This window comes from Sturnus vulgaris, chromosome 3, assembly GCF_052056855.1.
Source record: "Sturnus vulgaris isolate bStuVul1 chromosome 3, bStuVul1.hap1, whole genome shotgun sequence".
NCBI lineage: Eukaryota > Metazoa > Chordata > Aves > Passeriformes > Sturnidae > Sturnus > Sturnus vulgaris.
Window position 1 is genome coordinate 94,663,633 of NC_142245.1, and position 22,796 is coordinate 94,686,428.

Here is a 22,796-nt window from a genome sequence, read left to right on the forward strand (position 1 = left end):
CTGCGATGCCAGGCGAGGCAAATGGCTGAAGCACGGGGGCCGGGCTGGCGGAGGGGCCGGGCGGGCGCGGGGCCGCGCTCAGCCCCTTTGTTCGCCTGGCAGGCGGAGGGAGGAGCGGGCACGGACCTGTTGCTGCTGGCGGCAGCTCCCGGCGAGGGGCAGCGGCCGAGCCGGGAACGCCGCGGGATGTGCACGCTGCGCCTCGGGGCTGAGGCGAGGCGGCCCCACCTGCCCGCGCTGAGGAGAAACTCCCCCCGTGTGGCGCCGGGCGGGGAGCGCCGGGCCCTCCCTCAGCCCCGGGCGGGGCGGGGAAGCCGTGCCGGGGGTGAGCGGGGCGGCGGCGGCGGCGGCGGCGCTCCCCTGCGTGAGGCAGGGCCGGGGGCTTTGCCGCAGGAGCCGCAGCGCAGCCCCGGCGGGAGCCCCGAGGGCCGCGGCCCCGGCACCGCTGCGGGGAGGCTGCCCGGACCCAGCTCTGCTTATCCAGCTGTCTGCCGGCGGAGGAACAACGCCGTGGAGGCCAGGTGCAATTGGCACCAGGGTCCCATTTTTTCTCCTGCGCTTGAAAGCTCGTCAGGATTCCCAGAATTAGACCCTCTTTTCAGTTTCTTGAAAAACTCTTCACATTATGTTATTTGTACTCTGGGTTTGTTCCCGACATAGGCAGTGGTACCTGACCCAGCTCACGTCCCACCGCAGGCTGCAGTTCAATTTCTGCCAAGACAGCAGACTTGCCGTCCTATCCCGGTCTTTCTGACCCGTTCCTGGTGCTGGGATATATCGTATTGTCTTTGTAACGTATAATTTTTCTATATGTTTTTATGATACTGCTGCCTCAAAACACTGTTCGTCTGCAGGTTCTCTCTTTTTCCCTCTCCACTGAATCCAAGGTCCTGTCAGACTGGTTCCCCAGCAGTGCCCAGTGAGTGGCTCTTGGCCTTGGGAGACACTCCTGAGCAGACTTGAAAAGCTACTACCGTCTCCTGTCTCAAAATAACCTGACAATTAATTGCTTCTGTGCTGGCACCATGGCCATTGCATCTGCATGTTCTTCCAGCATCATGGTTGTGATGGCTAAGCGTGGTTGGGTGTCTTCTCTTTCCTTTTGTCCCATTGTTTCTGCTTTTTGACACCAGTTGTGCTAAAAACTCTTACGTGTTGATTTAGCACTTAATAAACTAAAGTGCTTGCATGCAGTACTGGGTAACTGTAACCACTTGAAACCCTTGGCTCTACGCATGTAGTGCAGTGACTTCAGAGCAGCCCTTAACCAGAAGGCTGGTGCTCAAGCAGACATCACATCTCATCTCGAGTGAGAGAGGCAGTACTCTTCTGGGGGCTATAAAATAGATAAGCAACAATCATAAAGTGTCACTCAGGTCTTAGAAGATATAGTAACCACAACTTGTGGCTTTAGCATAACTGCAAATTTGTCACGGTCCATTACAAGATTAGAATGTAAGTTTTATATGTGGTTTTATTCCTGGCTACCTGGAAGAAATTTACATGTGATACATCCTTTAAAAGCTGCCAGAAATAACTCCTCTTTCTGATACAAGGAATTAACATTCTTGCTTGTTACCTCATGTTACTTTAAATACTCTAAAAATTCAAATGAAACTAAAATTAAACTACTGATACAGCTATGGGAGATTATTTTCACTTTTAAAATCTCAGCTGTTCTGTTTCTCTGTGGAGTATTGTCTCTTCTTAAGGTGCCTGACTTCTATTCATACTGGTGAGAGTTATGTGACTGTGGCAGCAGTATAGTATCTGAGATTATATGACATCATTCTGAGTTATGCTTTCTGAATACATGACAATTTTAACCCCTATTAGATTTTCTTAGCTTCTCTTCAGGTTTAATTGCCCCATCACATTCTAGTATAATTCCAGTACACAGATCTGAGTTATAGTTTGTGGAGATAATTTGAAAAACAGTGGTGGGTAGGAAGTAGCACATTGTGTTTTTATTGGCCATACTCTGTGGCTGGAGCCAGCAGAAGACCTATACAAAATCCAATTCCCATGGAGATCCTAGCCTGAGAAGTCAAGTAGCACTTGGCTGTTGCAGACTTCATCCTTTGCCCTCACTGAACATTGCCAGAAGCAGATCAAGTAAAATGACTTCAATTCAGCTTTATGAAAGTTCAGCTTTGAGCAGCAATTCCCTAACTTTGTAACTCAGTCTATGTTCTTCCCACCAAGTTTCTTTACAGTTCCCCATGCCCCTTTGTTATTAAATCCATTATCCAAACAAATATAAACCTCAAACTTTTGCAAAATATTGCTGCTCTATGGATCATAGGCCAGGACATTTGCCATGGAGAATAAGGCTGCTCATCAATTAGCATCACAGTTTCTCATAGGGGGAATACCCATTGTAGAAATCAGCTCAGTTTTAGTTGCTTGATTTCCCTACTTAACCTGAGTTCCCAAGGCTCCATTTGTAATTAATGTACAGGAGTAACTATGTCTGAAGGGCAATTTTTCTCACCTATCTTTGACATCTTATCTTAGGATGAGGTGAATCATCCTTTCGTATTTCTCATTTTTCTCCATTAGCTGTAAAGTCAGACTGGTGCAGCTGTAGACAATTTTTAAATGCCTGAATTACATGAGATGAATCATTGTCCCAGTGTAGAAAAGACCTTGTCCTAAAGAAACCAGGTATCACAGAGTTTACATGATACCTAGTTTGGTGCTTGACATGCATTTCTGTAGCCCAGCTGATGCGACAAATATTCAAGGAGACTGATAGATTATTGTAATGCTGCTACTGGCCATCAGGACTTGCTGAGATCCTGTGTTCTGCAAGGGCCACTTAGCCTGGGGCAACAACAGCAGAGTGCTGAGTGGAGGCAGGAAGGGAAGCATTTGCTGTGCTCTGTTCCAGAAACCTCAGGTGGCCCCTGCCCAGTCATATACAGCAGACTTCCTTCTGGACACGCAGCCCATCCTCTGTGTCTCTCATGTACTAGCAGTGGTGCTCAGTAATAAAAAGGAAATACAGTTTGGAACAAAATAATTTTATCAAGTGTTTCTCTGGTTAAAAAGATAAAAAAATCCAAATGAAGAAATAGTAGTGGGGAGGTTTTTTTGTCTCACACACTTTTTCTGTTGAATCCACATCAGGCAAAACAAAATATTCTTTCTAGAGTGCATAATACTGCAATGTCTCCAGGGCAGAAACAGGCAATAGTGCTGAATGCCTTTCTCATGATAGGGTCACCAAACAGCATCCTGATCCAGAGCACATCTGATCAGAGTTTATCAGGGCCATGCTCTTTCAGGGCAACCATGAGGGTTATCAGCTTCTAGCAGATAGAGCCTTGCAGTTGTAAGGAAAAACACATCATAAAGATTTCTTCAGTGTTGGTTTGTATACTTCTGTGCACCAGAGATAAATCAATATTGTTTTTAATTTCAGAAAAAGCAACCAGCATAAGAAAAAGGATCTTATTACCACAGACTTCTGCCACCCAAAAGAGTGTTCTGAATAGGTGGAGCAGCTTTTAATGAGGTTGAAAGCATCTGATAAGATTGAAATACACAGCATTTACTTAGATGAATAATTGAGAAAATGTGCACATCATCCCCTAATTTGTTAAAAATAAAACCCAAAAGAATTTGTGAAAACAGAAAATGAAAGCCTACCCTTGCTCTTTACATTGCTGAATTTATCCAGTCATTTCTTCCCAGCCATAATGAGCCACAGATTGTTCCCACTGCCTGTCTCATCTACATGTGGCTATGTCTATGGCCTGTGAGCAAAATATCTCATTATCTGCACATTTCTCCCCAGATGCCATATGGAATATTATCATGAATTGGTGTAAGCTATAACCAGCTTTGCTCCCCTGAAAGGCAAGGAAAGGACTGGCACACGGATCCCACTTGATCCACACCTCAAGGTGTGTGTCTGTAGCCTCTGAAGTGCTCTGGAGTTCAGCAGTGCAGATGCAGCTTAAGTTAACTGATGGTGTCAGTTGCTTGTGACCAGGATTAAAAGCATCACAGGCTGCTCTCAGCAGCACTGCAGAAGAGTGGTTGCTCTTAACAAATCTTGGGGGTAATCCTCCTCATTAATGCACACAGTCTGTGCTACCCAACTCTACAGACAAAAAAATCTCCTTAGAAAGAGAACACTAAAAAGCATTTAGTTAGTGCAGTCTGGCAGGCATGTTCCACAACTTGAAATGCACACAGATAGAACAAACCAGAAAAATCCACAAGAAACAATTTAAACAATTTGATTTGGACGGCATGAACGAATGCAGTTTTTGTACCCACATTAAAGGTGATCCTGATGCTCAAGTTGAAACCCACAGAGTTTCTCTCCAATGTAGAATAAGAGAAAGGAAAAATGAAACTTCTATAACTCTGCAGCTAAGTTTTTTTGAATTTAAAACCATACTCGTTATCTGCATTTGGGCATTTAAGATACACAGGTTTCAGTGGAAATCAGGTACTTCAGTGCTTTAGAAAACTCTGCTGGAGGCTCAGCTGAACCTTTTGATGTCAAAATACTCCTGAAATTGTATTTCAAGTAAATTCTCACAATGATCTAATCTCCCCCAAGGTGTGTCATTTTAATCCTAGGTGTTCCAGCTCATCTTGTAGGTTGGGACACACACTAATGATAACTGTGATTATCATTGGTGTATAACAATATCTACAACAGTAGAACTTGCAGTTCTGCTGTCAAGGCCTGTTTTGCTGGAGGAAAAAAATCCCTTTGAACACCTTTGAAGGTCATGCTGTGAAAGACTAACTACTTTATAGTGTGGTTTATGGAGCTTGGCCAAAGCACTTGAAGCACTTTTGGTCATATATCGGCATTGTTGCATTTCAGATTGAGTCACACAGTAAATCTCCACTTTCAGATCCTTTCATATGAAGCTGTTTCAGCGTTTCTTTGTTAACTCTTTGTTTTAGGAGGAAAAAAGTGTTTCTGGCAGTTTGGTAGCTGGGGATGTCTTTAAAGAAAATGCTATTGATCAAATAAGCAGAATTACAGGGCAGCAGCAACTAATTCTGAAAAATCTCAAGCTAGATTTCTCGAATAGCAGATAGATTTGGCGCTGTGCATGCTGCATTTGTGAGGAAACTGGATGTAGATTCTACATACAGCTAAAAAGCCCCTAAAGCTTGAAAGGTATAGAAAGTAGACCAGAAGTTTGAGCTGTGGCATGGTGCAGGCAGCTGATGATCACAGATTAACAGTGGAACTCTTTATACCAGCTTGGTACCTGTATGATACGTGTCAAGTCTATGCTAGTAGTATCTCCTGACTGGTCCCAAGTGCCAGACTGTTAGGCAAGCATCCCACAGGAAGAAGGTTGTATGGATACATGCAAGGCTGCATCAGTATCAAACTAGAGGCAGAAAGCCTATTCTGCAAATGGCACGACACAATTTACATCCACGTAGTTAATCAGTCCCTAAAATATATCAGGTAAGTGGCTTTGCCAATGATGTGCAGGGAGCAGCCCAGACCAGGCTCAACCCCAGCCAGCCAACTACTACCTGTGATCACAGCTCAGTGCTCCAGTTGCTGCCCTAGTCCTGGCCAGCTTACTCACAGACATTTTCCACCACCATATGTACGGGACACCTGCAAGGAGGAGATTGTTTAAAGGACTAATCATGGGCTTAGAAGAGCAGCAATGGCTTTAATCTCTATGCTTTTACAGACTCATCATATAGCTTCAAGTCAGGCAAATGCTTTTAAACTTATTTTCTTCCTAGCTACAGATACTAATCTGCCTTCTTAACAGGACTATTATTATGTGAAGTATTATTACTATGAAGCTATGTAAAGCAAACTAAAAATACTGTTATCAGCTCCATGGTATCACTCACTGCAATACAGATTAACTCATGCAGAACCCTCCATTACAGCCGTACCTTTCAAATGACTGATACTTCTCACCTGCAAATGCATTTTTACAAAAACCAATTTGTCTATATGCAGGTAGAAAATTAAATAGGACAGAAGAGAGAGGAACAGTGGAGTTTAAGCACTGAACCACAGTTCAGGAAACCCTTCCCAATAATCAGGCCTCTTTCAAAGTCCTCAGATTGTCACCATAAATAATCCCTGAGATTGGCACTATAAATAATGAACTGTAAATTCCCATGTGGACAGAATCTGTCTCCTGGTGCACACAGGTATCCTGCACTCATATGATTCAATGTTTTTCAGAACCATGTATTAAAGAGATGTGGTATATGGCCAGGACCAAAAAGGCAGGCTTTCCTAGCAACCAAAGAATTCTCAGTAACTCTTCTTATTTGTTTATACTAGCACAGGTACACTCAAAAAGGCTATTGCTGAGTCTGATAAATACAAGTCTCTGTATTTAAACACAATCATGGGATTATGTATGTATCCTTTAGGGAAGATTAATTAGAAAGAATTGCCTGTTAGCAACTGAAAATTAATTTCCTCTCTTAAAGCCTTTGCTCGGCAATACTCATTTCCAAAATTAATGCTTCTCATTTTTATGCAGCATGCATGCTGCCCAAGTGATGATGCTTACTCCACATAGCATAGTAGAAATTCTACTGCTTAGACACTATTTGGGTCCATTGATACAATAATCAAACCTTATAATAAATGACTGCATAATTTTCAGAAACTGTATTTGGTGGCGTTTAAGTTGTAGAAATATAAAACTAAAAAGAAATTAATCTTTGTCATCCTAACCATATATCCTGTTTTCTCTTGCATGAGTCCATTAATATATATATAATTTGTTAATGAATGACCCAAATTCTAGCCTCCTAGTTAAAAAAATGACAACCCAAGATGTTCTTCTGAAGTTAATTTTTATCATATTTTTTATTCAACGTTTTTCTCCATTTATACTTTGACATAAATACACAAGTTTTATGGCTCATGTTACAAAAGACACTACTATGTGTTAGAAAACATACATAGACTATATCGTAGTGGTTACATTTGCTCCCCTTTTTTCCTATTATTTTCATAACTTCTATTAATCGAGAAAAGCAGTATCAGAAAACAAAATCCAACCCCCGAGCAGCACAGTCTACAACAGCTATAAGGACTATTTGCCAGCTGCAAGAGAAACTTTGGTTCCTGCCTGTTTTCATAGTTAGGTAATATCAGTAAGTTGCATGTCAAAAAGAAACATTGCACCTTGTGCTCAGTTAGTGACTAAAGTCTAGTTCGTGACAATATGTATTTTTAAAGACAAACATACAGCTTCTCTTTGCTTTACAGCTTAGTAAGATAAATAGATAAGTATTTTCAAAGTAGGGGAATCGAATGAGAGACTCATTTTCTTATGGAAGTCACTGGCAAAACTCCCATGTTCTTTCAGAAGAGCGAATTTGGACTTTGTTTTTACTATTCTATTGATAGAACGAAGAAAAGCACATTTCAGCTGACAGGATAAATGTCTCTACAACTCTCAAGAATTACTGTAGAAGATCCTGTAATAACACCATGAATGGATTTCCAGTTGAGCATGTGGTGGACTCTACTTCCTGCTCCTAGTGATCAGGATCCATCAGGGAGTCGATGTGATTCTCCAGTCCTGAAGGCAGGGACGTGGAATACCATGCCCAAGGAGCATGGGAAATAAAACCTGTGGTCTTTTTGCTGCAGTGTAGCCAAGGGATACTAGATTATATATGCTTTATACACAGAAGAATCTTTAAACTTGTTTTTCAGTATACATACATTAAACTGTACAATATACTATTTCCACACAGTGGGCAAAGAGCAGCTCCCAGGGCCATAGCTACAGAAGAGTGTAGAAAATGAAACTGGCTTTGATCTCTCAAGCCAGTAGGCTCAAGGCAGTAGGTCAGGGAGAAGAAGAAAAGTTGGGGAAAATGTTGCCAGCTGCCTGGCTTAGAGGCAGTCTGCTTTTTTCTTTTTTTTTTTTCCCCCTACCAGGACACAAGCCAACACTAAGCCTATGCCAACACTGACAAAACCCAACTGAAGTTGCAAGACACACAGCAAAAGACATTGAATAAAAGCAGAAAACAGTAATGAAGATCCTAAGCCTACAATCCCATCTGCAACAAGTATCCTTTGTGACTCACTGAAATCCATGCTATTATTCTCAGTGGAGAATGTGGGCAAAACCTCTGAAATCAGGATGCATATCTGATTTTGAAATGCTTATTTTGGTGCCACTTAGCAAGCAAAGACTGCCTTCACCAGAATTTCCTCTGTCCCAGTCACTGGTGTCAGGCATCAGGGAAGACCCGATGTTAGTCCAGTGCTCTGTCAAACTTACACACCCATTTTGGGGTTACCTTAATAGAGGTTTGCTTTTTAAAGCAGACAAGACTGAAAATTTTAGATGTACACAAATCTGCTTCAAAATTAAGAAAAGAAATTTCAGCAACATTTAAAAAACCCCAACCCTACTACTGCAGCCAACAAAATGCCTCAGTCTCTAGTACTGTTTGTCTTGAAATGGCACATGCTGGGAAACACAGCCGTTATGGTTGATAGTTATTTAAACTAGGCAGATTGAAACAAAACAAAGTGGAATCAATGCTTTGAATTAGAATTAGCAGAAACAATTTCAGGGCAAATCACCTCTTACTGGGATAATGGTACCAAAGTAGCCAGAAGTTTTATTTGATTCCAGTCAATGAAATTCCAGTCATCTGAAAAACGTTCTACTTCAGATATACTTAAATGGCATTTTACTGAACTGATGAACAGTATTAGAGTTCTAAACAAAACTGAAACTTAATAATTCTAATTTCTGTATTTCAGTCTACTGATGAGGGAAAAGAATGTTCCCAGCGACTATTCAACAAGTTACCTGCATTAACCAGATTTTGACTGAAGGATGTGTCTCATCACCATTTCTGGCAATGTCTTTATGAGCAGAAGCCTTTGTCTTGTATTTCACACGTGCAGAGATTGGTGCAACAGGCAATCTCAGTATGAATCCTAAATTCAGTTTCCTTTGGAAATACATCAATCCATGAATAAAATGTTGATTAGGTACCTACTTAGAATTCATCTTTTTAACAGTACCAAAGCAACAACTTGCCCATCTGAGGGAATGAAGCTGCCAACCCACTTTCCCAATACCCATTTACAGGACTGTGCTTTGCTGAAACTGGGTGAAAAGAAGTGTTCACCACTCAGGTATGACCATGTCTCTGCTGTTGCACTGTGACATTATTTGATAGATGCTTTCCTGGGGACACAGCACAACTCAGCTATTTTTCAACTTACAGTGATTATTTGGCCTTCCTATAGATACTCCTATATTAGCATCTATCTTCCCAATTAATTACTTAATTAATAACTTCATTATTAATTTACTGGATGTGCATGCCTCCTTAAAAATGTTACAATCCATGTTTAGCTTTGATTTTGAGTTGCAGAGGGAGGATGTGTTAAGCAGCCCTACAATGTACAGCTGTCCTGTATCTATATTTTCTATTTGCCTGAAGTCATCCTTGCAACAAGTCGCATAGGCATTGCACCTACCAAGAAAATTAATGTGCTTTTTGTACTGCAACATTGCTAATAATACTGAGCATTAGAAATTAGTATTTTTAAAAATCTATGTTCTATGTTGAAATAAACAAATACTGATTAATTAATTTAGCCAGTTTTGTTCCAACCAAACTCTGGTTTGTGGAATGAAGTTTTAAACTATTGTAATTTTTGCTAAATTAATATTAGCTCACATTAGACTACTTATTTAAAAATATTTGCTAATTTGTTAAAATCTACTGTTCCATGCAATATGTCACTTTGGAAAAAGTAGGAACAACTGATTTATGTAACCAGAAACCAGCATGAAACATGGCACGTCTTCCTCGCCTTCCCTAAGTGCTATAGAACATAATTAAGATATTTATAAATGTGAGTATAAATAAGGTAAGATATTCTAAAATCATTTAAAAGTCCCTAACAGTTCCTTTTTTCTAAATATCAAAGACAGCACCAAGAGCTAAACATTTTTCAATACTCCAACACTGAAGAATATTCTAAGTATGTGAAGACTGTCTTGCACCCTTAATCCTGTGATCCAAGCCTACTGAAATTGCTCCCAGGTGTATGAAGTCTATCTGCTTGGGTCCTAAGCTGGCATTAGCCACAAAAGGAAATCACACTATTTTTAATAGCAGAAACAATCTTGGATTTAGTTCAGTTAGACATTTAATAGTGGGATTTGCCAGACCATCACTGAAGATACTAGTTCATCTTGTCGCTGCTGCTTGGTCTTCTTGTTCACTCTTCTGTGTCCTTGGCCACCAGAAATTACTAATACTGAACTTGCTTTCATTTTCTTAGATTTCTGTCTTTTACTTTTAAACGAGATGTTTTGATCCTTCAAAAGCTCATAAATGTTACTGTCCTCTGGTCTGTGTTCTAGGGAACTTGATCCATGAGACAAAGTAAGGGATCCAGAAGATGATGACAAGTCACTTCTTTGTGCAATGGACCCTACTGAATCCCCCAGCCAAACTGCAGTGTCCTGGGTGTTACCAAGGGAAGAGCCTGGTCTTTCACTGTGCAGAATGTTCTTTTGGTCATCGTCCTTAGGTTCTGAGCCAGGAGGGAGGCTGTTCCTCAATTTGTTTCTGTTCTTTTTGTTTATAGATGTAGCTGTTACAAGAAACTTGACTGGGCTATTGTGTGCATGGTATGACACCATTCCTCTTCCTGGAGCCAAAAGAAAAGACACAATTAAAGGACATCATTTCTCAGGCCACAGTGTTCCACCATAATTAGTTCATGAAATTTGCTCAGAATAGCATAACTCTTGAAGCCCTATTATATGCATCCAATCTTTTGCCTTGTGTGGACGCTATTTACAGAAAAAAAAGTACAGAAATAATGTTCTACCACAAGTAGAACATTAGTTTTAGGACTAATAAATCAGCTGAAATATGGCATATGAACTTTAGATGATGTATTTTTGTGCTCTGTTCTCACTACAGCATGAGCACAGAAATACTGCTGACTTTTTAGCTGGCATCAACATAAATGTAACACTGAGTTTTCTCCAGTAATCCCCACATATTTTCTGTACCCCAAATCAATCCTGTTCTACTTCTGTACCTCTCCAGAATAGCATCTTTTTCATTGCAACAGACCCATACACACTGTACAACAGGAACTAAAACTCATCCTTCTGGTTTCCTAGTTACTATTACAGATTCATAAGGAATTGACTGAACAATCATTTTTAATTTTTTTTTAATTATTTAATCAGTGGGATATTGGTACAAGGAAGATTTACACAGTGAAAATCATTAGTATGTATGGAAAACAAATTGCACATAGCCAAATTGAGAAGCTGTAAGAGTATCAACAGATCTGCCTTTTAGTGGAAAAAAAGGGAGGAAAAAAAAATTTGACCAAATAAGCTACAATATGGAAAAGAGCTAGGTTAGCAAGGGGAAAATCTCACAAACCTTAGAAATCATTACATCCATCCCTAACTCCCAAATGCATTTCACATTATAAGAAAACACATTCTGCTTTCAAAGGAAGTACAATCATATAAAGACGAATAATCGCTATTGGAAACATAATGGGGAAAGCCACAGTTTTTAAACTCAAAATAAGAGTTATCAAACACTATAAAAACAGATCTCTAAATGTAATGTTGCTAGATCTGTGAAATCTAACAAATTTTGATCACAGATAAATGCAAGAATATATGACATAAACCAAAATAATAAAACCAGAAAATGGAAGAATGAGAGATTTTTTGATTCTGCAACTATGCATATTCTTATAATTGTATTTATTTTCACCTAAGATACGTTCCAGATTTTTACAAAGCATTTATCCTGTGTCATACCAGATTATTGCTGCGTATTTTGCTGAACACAGAGGATTTCATTTTCATTTTGTGAAGTTACATAAGCTTTTTTTTTTTTCCCCTGGAGGAAGCTGCAAACAGCTTGCTCATAAAATCTGCTAGCTTCCCTCTGCACTACAGAAGCTTGAACAGAATTCTGAATCCAAAACACTGGGGAAAAGCCCCTCTTGAACAGTTTTAAAACCTTGCTTCTGCTAGTAGCTTAAGCATTTGTATAGTGATACAGCAGCATTTGTGTGCCTGTATTTCAAATGGGATAATATGAAAGTAACTCATAAATACAACTCTCCAGAATGCAAAAACCTTGACCACTGTTAAAAAGAATGAAATATATACTCTCATATATTCCAAATCTCCAGTTTAGGGGAAAAGGGAACACAACCAATTTATTCAGAAACCAGTTAGACAACATGCTCATTTTTCAGTATCTGTGTTTCTAAAACACCTAATGCACCTATTTCCCCTAAACCTGGAAAAAAGACTGTTTGCATTCTCTTCTCATCCCCAGATATTTGGCTGTAACCCGACAGGATTAATGCCTATCTCTTAAAAAAGAACAGTCATCCCCTCTCAAGTAAGTGAGACAAAACTAGACAAGTATCTGGATAATACTGTAAAGCTTGGAAAGAACAAGTATAATTTCATCACAAAGCTCTAACTTTTATCTAAACAATATTTATATTTTGGCAGGTTCATATAAGTTACTGGCAGAAGAGAAGTGGTATCTTCAGTACTGTTTGAGAAATTTCACTCACCAGTTACTTTGGGAATCCCCTGCAAGCGTGGCACTGGTAAGGCTACTATTATACCCAAGTTTGTTCCAACCAGCAGTAAGCCATGGCACACCAGGAGGCTGGTCACAGAGACACGCTGCTGCCCTGTGGAGTTTAGCAAGTGCTCCATTACTGAACAGTCATGACCTTTGCCAAGATCAAAGCAACTTGAGGTAAACACAATCAGCTGTACCATCTTAATTCAGCAAAGCACGCATCACAAAGGTAAATATTTTCCTGGGTTATGGTATTACACTTTACATATATGACAATTTAAATATTACTGAACTTTTGAAACATTCTGCTCCAAATCTCTGAACCACAGCATCTAAAGGTAGACACAGACTGTCTCTACAAACATGCTTTCATGAATAGGCTATGACTGTATATTCCCAATAACAAAACTGAAAGGCATTTCATTTCACAATACTCAGTAACATTCTATACTCAAGACTCAAGCCTGTTCACAATAACTTTTTTCTCCTAGTTCTTGATCTGTGAAACTCTATCAGAAGTGCTGTATCCACCTGTCTAAGTTTGGGTCCCCGCATACAAGAATGGCATTGGCATATTGGAAGAAGCCCAATGGAAAGCAACCAAGATGATCAGAGGACTGGAGATATTAAAGGAAGTGCTGTCTGCACCTACCAAGATGGAAGGATGTGCAGAAGACAGTCAGACTCTATCCACATGTGCACACTGATATGATAAGACAACATGCTCAAATTTAGAGCATGGAAAAATTGTATTCTACACAGGGAAAATCTGCATCACCATAAAGGTGGTCAAAAACTGCAATGGGTTGCTCAGAGAGGTGGTGGGATCTCCATCCTATCCAAAAGTATTAAAAATTTGGCTGGACAAAACCTTGAACAACCAGGTCCAATCAGGTCTTCTTCATGAAGGATGAACAAGACAGCCTCCAGAGTAAGTTCCAATCAAAATTACTGTATGATTCTCTGCTTTTCTACAATATTTACAGGAATGCAATTTTTCTAATGAAAACGAAGTTATTTTTGCTTGCAATGCTTACTAAAAATGTGTTTGATTCAGTTTAGATGGATTTTCAAAATGGCCTTAACAAGTTTCAGAAATGGAAACCATGATCTGCCCAAACTTTTGCCCAAGTTTATGGGGAGGAGCATTTAAACTCTGCTCAAAGCTCTAGGAGTTTCAGGTTCAAAATATACATTCTTGGATTTATTATTAACTCTACATGTAAGAGAGCAGTCATTCCAGCATCATAGCTCTCAAGTTGTGAATCACTTCATTAGTAGGCCAAGAATTTGAATTCTACGTTTGATTTCACTTGAGTGAATCCTCATGTTCAACACTTTGGAGAAGGATCTTAATTGTGGTGTTTCACAAAGCAATGCATTTTCTGTCTTGTCCTTCGAAGCTGAGCTAATTTACATCTAAGAATATATGAATTACAGACTCATTGGGAAAGCAGGGAAGGAGCAGCTTGACAATTGCCCAAAGCACTTGACTGGAAAACAGGAGGCAGACCACAGTCCAAGTCTTTCCTCACAGGACTTTACAAAACCAAAATATTAACCACGCAATGATGTGTTTTAAGAAGTTCACATAGGGTCAGATCTGGAATCCAAGGTCTATCTACCTAAAAGCACATCCTAAAACACCCTAAAGGCACAATGATTAGGTCATCCTGGTCAGGTGTAACAAGGACAAGGAAGTTTAAAAAGCCCCATCTACTTGTGCAGACCTTCAAAGACTCCTACGTTGAGTTCCATGGACTATAGGTCTTTATGCTGATAGGTTCATCATCCCTCCTCAGGTAAATAAGAAAGGATGGTCTATGTTGTACACAAATTACAAATCTTTTGAAGTTTGCCCTTTCAATGGGTTTGTTGTTTAGTTGGGTTTGGTGTTAGAGAGTTTTTTTTTTTTGTTTTGGCTTTTTTGAGATATTAATGGGATTAATTTAGTTTCCAAAACAAAGCACACAAAGGCACTTCTTCAGCACAAAAGTCCCAAGAGTAATGCCCAAACACCTCTGTGTTCTGGAGTTTTCAAAAATCAGTATTTGAATTCTGTGTTTTACTGCTCAGGCTTGCTCAAGTTATTTACAACATGTGAGTCCTCTCCTACGACTTGTACCACAGCAAGTTCAAGCTAATGTTAGCTTAACTTAGAGCTTGTTTTACAAATCACAGAAATACTTGAGTGCAATTTTTAAACTTTTAATATTATCAAAAGCTGCACTGTTGCCTCTCAATACCCTGAAGAAGCAAGACACTCCTATTTTTAAACAATTGAACTTTAATGCTTTTTGGTTATTTAAAATATAACATTAAAATTTATTATTTCATACTCCAAACCTGAAGCAACTTTTAGACAATAATTTTTACCTGGCAAATATGCTTTACTGTTCCCACAGGTAAAACCAGCAAACTATCAGCCAGCAACTTAGAATCTTAAACACTGAGCACAAGCTAAAGCATTAAACAGCTACAGTGAGGGCAAAACAAAAATTGCTTGCTGTGAAATCTTGGAAAAGCAGGAAACATCTGCGTCTGAGAAGATACTTTGAAATAACATAAAACAATAAAAAAATATATACGTGTATATATATAGATAAAAAAAACTAACTTCAAAGATTAATTTATCTGCTAGCCAAGGTTTGAAATCATATTTATCTTTGTTATTTTCTGACTTTTTGTTTTGATATATTTCCATTTCAGAGAGAAATAGTCAATCCAAATCTCCAGAATGTATAATGCAATAAGCAGACAAATTAACAAGTTAAGAGGGGGAAATTATAAACATGTTCCAAAACCAATAAATTATTCATCTTTAAATAGCAACTTTTAGATGACACTGTCCCAATGAGGAAAAAACTGTAAAATCTGTAAAATAATCTGACCAAGATCTTGACTTTACAAGAACTGAAGCCAATAATGAAGTGTATGGTCTGCTCTGTGTTCGCCTTTCTCAGGTCTCCATTACAACAACCATCAGAGCTGGATAAATCCTCACAGATCTGAATTCAACCCCAAGTAGGTGCAAGGACATTGCTGCATATCCTTTACATGGCCATGCTGCTCTTACAGTGTAAAAAACCACCCACTGTACAGATCCGCTGGGCTGACCTAAAGTTTTCTCATCTTTTTATCATTTCTCAGCAATAATCATAAAGCAACTGCATTGCATGGTCTGGAACCTGGCAGGGTGGGAAAAAAGCAAGCTGTAAAGCTTCATAGTAGAGTTGGTTTTCCTTAGAGAGGAAATGATAGGTTTTTTTCTTTGCTTTTGCTATCTGTTTCCAGGAAACACACATGCCATTAGAGGATATATAGATATAAACAGAATACAGCAAGTTAAGCAGAAATCATCTCTTTGTTAAACAGGTACCCTGTCATCATCCATACGAGCAATGAACTATCAAGGTCACAGTAATTACAGCAGTCACTTTAAAAGGGCAAAGTCTTTTAGAGCTGCGAGCAAAAATATGTTTTTTATGTTCTTTAACGAAATACTGACTGTGACTATGAAAAAACAAGTGGTCTGTTCATGAACAGTATGATTTTTTTTTTTATGTAAGCTGGTGAAAAACTACCTTTGCTGATCCTTCAGCTACAGATCACAAACATTTAAGCATAAACTTGCTCTACAACTGACATATGTTGCACTAGTGAAATGTGTGTATTTGTCTTCAAATGTTAATAGATCTCTCTGCTGCCCAGTATGCCCTCTGTTAAGATAACAGAGCTGTGCTTGGGCTCCTTAAAAGCAATCCAGCTGTACTGTGAATCCACAGTGAACTAGACAGTGAAATTAACAGCTAGATCTAAAACGTGATTATCTTCTTCCTCTCAACCATTCTCGGCCTTTCACACATAGCATTTTGTCTTTTCATTACAGACCACAATCTTGTTACACATTATTAAGCAATATTTCTGATGATATATGAAGCAAAGGTAGTGCAGACCAGTCTAGACTAAATGTCTATCCCACAGTCACCTCTGTGACCCTGATTTAATTTCCTACACACAAACTTCCCATAGCTCCAGAAAATGAGAGCCTTCCAATCTCCAATACTCGAAAATGGACTGCCACAGATTTAAAATTACTTCCAGCAGGTAAAAGAATCTGCCAGACACGGTCTGGTTTTTTTGCATTACTAAACTCCACCAAATCATGAGGACAATCACCTTTTGTGGCATTTCACTCCCCTGTGATTCTGTCCTTTACAAGACAGAGAGCTGTGATATTTAACACTGTCTTCTTCTAAGAACAAAACTGGGAAAATTTAATGCCATGAGAACTCATTATTAAGGTTTTGAGACCCTCCTACTCTGCTTAGCTACTGCAGTTATCTTTTAAGTACAGTACAGTAACTGACAGTAACCATTCCTAACAGTGACAGTAGTTTTACTCATACTGTATAACAACAAAAAAATTTCATTAACTGAATGAAGCAACATTCCTCTTATTTACATTACTTTAAGTGAAGACAGAGATAACATCTCTAGGTAGCCTACTGGGCCACTATTGTTACTACTAAAATCCTGGGAAAAGTCCAAGTTCTTCAAATTTTACAGAAATCTTGCCTTTTAAAATCTCTCTTCTTAAGACTCTTAACAATATTTTTACACCAGTTTCTTCTCTCATTTCAACACCACTTGAATTTTTACTTATCTGTTATTTCTGCATATTAAGGAACTTCTGTTGAATTTCAGAAAGCTAACAGAGCTGTTTCCTTTAAAACTAAACATCATAAAAATTTCTCATGAAGGCAAATACATATATTATAATACACAGCTATTTCACCATGTTGTAATTCAGTTTCACTTTGTTGGTTTTTTATCCGTTTTTTTTCTCAGTATATATGATACAGAACTTGATTTATTCTTTAGCTCCTTTTAGTTCCAAAACTGCTGCTTTACTCCTTACTGCTGCTCTATTATGTAAACCTCCTACTACTCTGTCTTTTAGCTTTTGTTGCAACATTTTTGAGATCATACAAACAGGCCTGAGAGCTGCTGCTTAATAATTGAAATTCAGCTCATTTTTAGAAAGGAGTCTCCCTTTGAACATTTGCTGTAATAATGTCTTTACTCCCGAAATAAACTTCCATTTCCATTCACTGGTGTGCTTTCTGTGAAGACACTGAGAAAAAAAAAGGAACTAAAATGGGTAAGAATGACACCAATGAGCTATAATTAGCTAAAACTCTTTTACAAAAATAATTGTATGTTATATCAGCAGTTTTATTGCCATGGCAATAACACAAAGCTAAATTTTAAAATATTTTTATATGCAGAAAATACGTATAAGGGAGGTCTTACTTCCCTTTTCCCTCTTGCTATGAACAGCAGAACATACTAAAAGTTATTCATTTTACAACTGATCTTGATTTCTTTGCACAACTCTGATGAATCCAATCAAATTATCTATTTAAAGGCAGGTGATTTGCTGCTGTTCAGTGCTGGAGCTACAGTCAAACACCACATGTAAAAAGCACTCAGTCTAGAACATGACAGACACAATTTATAATGGAGTTTTATTGCAAAGCTGATGTCATCTGAAAGAAAATATGGTAAGAAGACAGAAACTGAAAAAGTGAAACATTTTTGATGCAAGATTTATACCTAACTCCTGTGAGAATATAAATAAAATCTCTGTGTGGGAAGAACTGGCTTCAGCTAGAAAAACTAAGCAATAAAGCTGGCACACACGTTGCCCATAAAAACTGCAGAAGCTTGGTCTATTCCAATCTACAAACAGAGAGACAGAAAGAACAGTTGTCCACTCATGGATACCTCATGCTCAGCCATGCCAGTACTTTTGTCTGCTCCCAACACTGCCCCAGCTCCCACCTGATGTGCTTAATGATGCTGAGGCCCTTGTCACTCACTTGCTGAACTGATACAAGCCATTTCAACTGCCTATTGAACATCTTCTGTCTTCAAACATGTAAAGAGCTTTAATTTTTAAAAAGTTATCCTAACAACCACAGATTAGATCTAGATTTAAGACTAATCGTTTGTTTTAAAAAATTAGAGCTCCAGTCAGCAAAACACTGAACACATTCCAAAATGGCACCATGTGAGTGATTCAGCTGAGTTCCCTGGATCTAGTGATGTAACTAAAATTAAGCAAGTGTTTTTTTGGTCCAAATCCTAGGCAAAATTATTCTATCATGTAGTTGATGCTAAGGTTCCAAAAGCAAATGCTAATCTCTAATTTTCGTGACAGATTACATTGTCCAACTGTTTCACAGTCACCCAATATGACCAAACAGAAGAATCTACTTGCTTATCTATCTAATTCCATTGATAACCTCTGAGGAGAAGAGCTGTTACTCAACCAGCCCACTGCACACATCTCACCAGGGCAGGAGATGGACTATAACTTACTAAAGCAAATAGTCAGAGGAGACATTTTTCAGACTTCTGATTCTGGCCTAATCTACAGAATTGGAGAACAACAGTGATAAAACAAAAATGTTACCATATTATGCAATTCAGCTACCTGGCAACATATTGTGAACAGGTGTGGCAATGTTAACATCCTGGAGGTGTTTCAGTGTCTCTGTGTGGAACAGTCGAAGAGTAGATCCAGATGTAAAGGCAATCCAGACTCCCACTCCAGCCACAGCCATGTGAGAGATTACCATCCCTTCCTCTTGATGGGCTTCAAAATGGTTCTGAAAGAAAAACAAGGGCTCTGTAGGGAGATGCAGTCAAGGATATCACTCGACCTTTCTTACCAGCTTTTCAGTGTAGGCACTCTATCTTCATCCTCTTTGACAAGGACAAAGCTTCCCTCTGCCTTGCTCAGGATATGTTCTCATAGCTGCATATGATGTGCTAATTTCCCTGGGACTTTTTTTGGAAATAAGTCATCATTGGTATAGAAGGTTTCTCAGCTCTTGAGCCAAGGTTCTGTCTAATGACAGAGCAACTCCAATTTTCTGTTTTTTTAAAATATTGCGTGATAGTGGCTGGCAAGCCCGAAACAGCTCAGACTTAAAAGGATTTTGTATTTCTTTATTTATATTCCTTTGGGAAAACTACCACAGCTGTACTTTTATCTGTAGCAGAACTTCTATTTCATCAATTAAAAAAATACTTTTCTTTTGTTCTGCCAGGGAGTTTTTTATAACAATAACAGAATGTAATAAAAAGTCATATTTAGATAGTGTTTAAGAATATAAACGCACAATTATTTGCTCAATTACACACATAACAATGTCAGCCTTAATACTGTGGTTTGGTTTTTGATGCTTCTGAATGTCACAAGTATTAGCTATTTTGTTTTCCTGTCCTTCAAAGAACTGATATTTTTCATTATAAAAGCCAAAATCTTCTTTCTATATGTAAGCAACACAACATTTTGAAGATAGACCTTTTTCCTTGACCCAGTGCCAGTTACAACCCGGCTCGAAGAAGGCAGAAACTCCCTCTCTGTATGTCTCTATTAACATGTGAGATAAAGCTGTAATAGTTTCTTAATCATTAACAAGAAGAAGGAATTCTTTTCCCCCCAGTTTTGTCTTGTAAGAAGATTGTCTCTGAAGTTGAACACAGCCTTTTATTGTTGTGCCAGCTATTTTTAGAAAGCCAGTCTGATAAACACAAAACTTACTTAGCTAAATAAATGACTAAGTGTTCCTTGGATAAAAATCTCTCGCTGAGGGGTATGGAAGTAATATGTGCTCTAATATTCACTGAACATATTATATACTCTTTATTACATTTGCAGATAAAATGTAGAAGTACCTACTCCTTCCTTGTGAAATACACTTAAAGTTTCCAGGCGTTACAATTAAGAGTTACATTTTGGTATTTTTTTTAATTAAAATTTAAATATAACAGTGCTATAGATATATTTTTGAAATTTTCCATCAAAATTCAACTCACAGGCTAAGATTGGAGACAAAGAATAAAAATTTAGGATTTCCACAAAGCATAACTTTTCATATTATATTTAGTCTTCATTTATTTTTCATACTTTATTACTGTATAAATTATTATTTTCACTGAGAAATTTCTGTTTAAAGAGAATGGGAATTATCTTCTGTGGTTTTCATTTGTTAACATTATTCTTCCAATGTTCAGTTTTTAGTAAATGAACAGAATTTTCTCTTCAGCTGTCAGGCAGTGGTTCAGATTTTAAGTGTTACTGTATTACCTTTTGATTCTTTGAATAATAACACTGCAGAATGTAAGGTAAGCAACTCTAGCAGGCACATTTATATTCACTGTTTTCCTCAAGTAACCACTACGCATTTGTTACCAAATGACACACACAATTTGAAAATTATAAAATGTATTCAACAGAAGAATTTATCCATAAAAAACATCTTTCAAAGTCAGAAACACCCTTTATGACTAGATTTGCTGATATTCTCATCCTGCATATTTCATTGCAAAAAATATTCTAAAAATATTTACTTTGTTTATAGACTCATACATCCCTACACTGGTGATTAATTGGCTTTTGAGAACTTCTAGGTGATAGACCCATGGCTGCTGAAGCAAACCTGACCAGTAACTTGCACTCTTCAAAATTAGAACAAAAATTAAGAAGATTGTAAAAAAAGAATTTTCTCTGGAGTGATCCAACTGCAGCTGACAACTGTGTTTGTGCCACTGAAAACAACTTGCACATGCATTTTTGTCACATTCCATTTTTACCAGCCAACTCATTATACTCCCACTTAAGTCTGTCCTGCCATTCGTACAGCTATCTGCTGGAACACACAGACCCATTTGAAGCAGAACTGTATACTGCAAACATGACAAGACCTGTAGAAAGAACTATTCTTCTCATTGAAAGGGTCTTCTAACATGGAGCAAGAACGTACCCCAAAACTGCACCTTCTTATGCATAAATTGTTGCATAAAGGATAGCTTTGACATCTGTTTCAACTACATGTCTATCTGAAAATCTGTGAGCTGGCCTTTTGCTTCTATTTTTCTTTTCCTTTTATAACAAGAAATGCAGATACAAAGGAACAAAGATGTCTTATCCCTTTTGTTAGCAAAAGAATTGAACTTCATTTTCTTTTTCTCTTTTAGTTTCCATACCTACATTCCTCTCTATTCAAAGCCTGGCTTTACCCCCTCAGGCTCTGCCATTCTAACTACAGCAGCACAGGAGCTGCAGAAGGCATCCTGGATGCCACAGCCCAATGAAGCTCACCAGCGTTCCAGCAGTGTGGGACACAGCAGAGCCTTTCTTTTGAGGGAGTGCTCTCTTACACCAAACTGCATTAAGAGATGAACCACGGTTTCTCCAGCTTCAGGTGAAGAGGATAATGGGTGCCATTACCCTCAACATCAAACAAATGTCTTTCACTGCTTTACAGAAGTTACAATACTTGGACAACACACACATATATAGGGATTTCCATTTTTTTGTTTGCTGAGCTGAACCTTTCAGTGTAGCCTCCTGTATAGTCAGCAAAGTTTTAAAAACAGGACAAAACAGGCTAGGATAGAATGACACCTTGATGACACAGTAACTTTATTAAATACTCTGGCACTTTTTGTAGCTTTGAAACAAGCACAAACTGCCTTTGCAGAGTACAGGGAGCTCTGGGCACAGAGACCATTATTGGATGTACCCAACAGCAACACAAGTGTCAGATCTAGGGTCAAAACGAAGTGACCAATTTCTTCTTCACAGAAAGAGGATCAGAGTATGTAATTAATATATAACAACAATTGATGCATTTCTCATGTGTGCCCTCCCACAGTTCTTGAGGCATTGTGCCAGTCTGGGGCATTGTGCCAACAAAAGACATTACCTAAAACATTATATTACAGTAACATATCATTAGAACAAGTGAACTGAGAGTCCTACCCATATCAGAGGGGGGAAAAAAGCAGAAGTGAGTACTATCCAAATCCAATACACACAATGTCAAACCTGTGCATTTACTAAAGATTATTAAATAAAAAAAAATCTTAAATAAAAATCTTAGAAAAGCAAGGAGGCATGGAATAAGATTTTCTTCAAGCGTACTCTGTACATTTGGACTTTAGCAAATGCACAGAGTTAAATATGAGATATGAGAAATATGAGATAAATATGAGAAGCAAAGAGTGCCTCACAAGAACAAGTTTTAAAAAGTCTTGAATATGCTCATATGAATATGAGTCTTGAATATGGACTTACACAAATATGGCCTTAAAAT

The 22,796-nt window shown here is 38.4% G+C and overlaps 1 protein-coding gene across 4 annotated transcripts in view; it reads right to left on the bottom strand.

The window, feature by feature from the left end:
- Nucleotides 1-6,825: 6,825 nt before the first annotated feature.
- ARHGEF10 (Rho guanine nucleotide exchange factor 10) overlaps nucleotides 6,826-22,796 on the bottom strand; it is a 109,686-nt gene continuing 93,715 nt past the window's right edge. For all 4 annotated transcript variants that reach the window (XM_088162301.1, XM_088162303.1, XM_014869528.2 and 1 more), the window contains 3 exons: nucleotides 19,124-19,298; nucleotides 12,608-12,730; nucleotides 6,826-10,684 (listed from right to left, as the gene is read on the bottom strand). In XM_088162301.1, coding sequence (XP_088018427.1) covers nucleotides 10,170-10,684; nucleotides 12,608-12,730; nucleotides 19,124-19,298 — 813 coding nt within the window. In that variant the 3' untranslated portion in view covers nucleotides 6,826-10,169. The remainder of the gene's footprint in view (nucleotides 10,685-12,607; nucleotides 12,731-19,123; nucleotides 19,299-22,796) is intronic.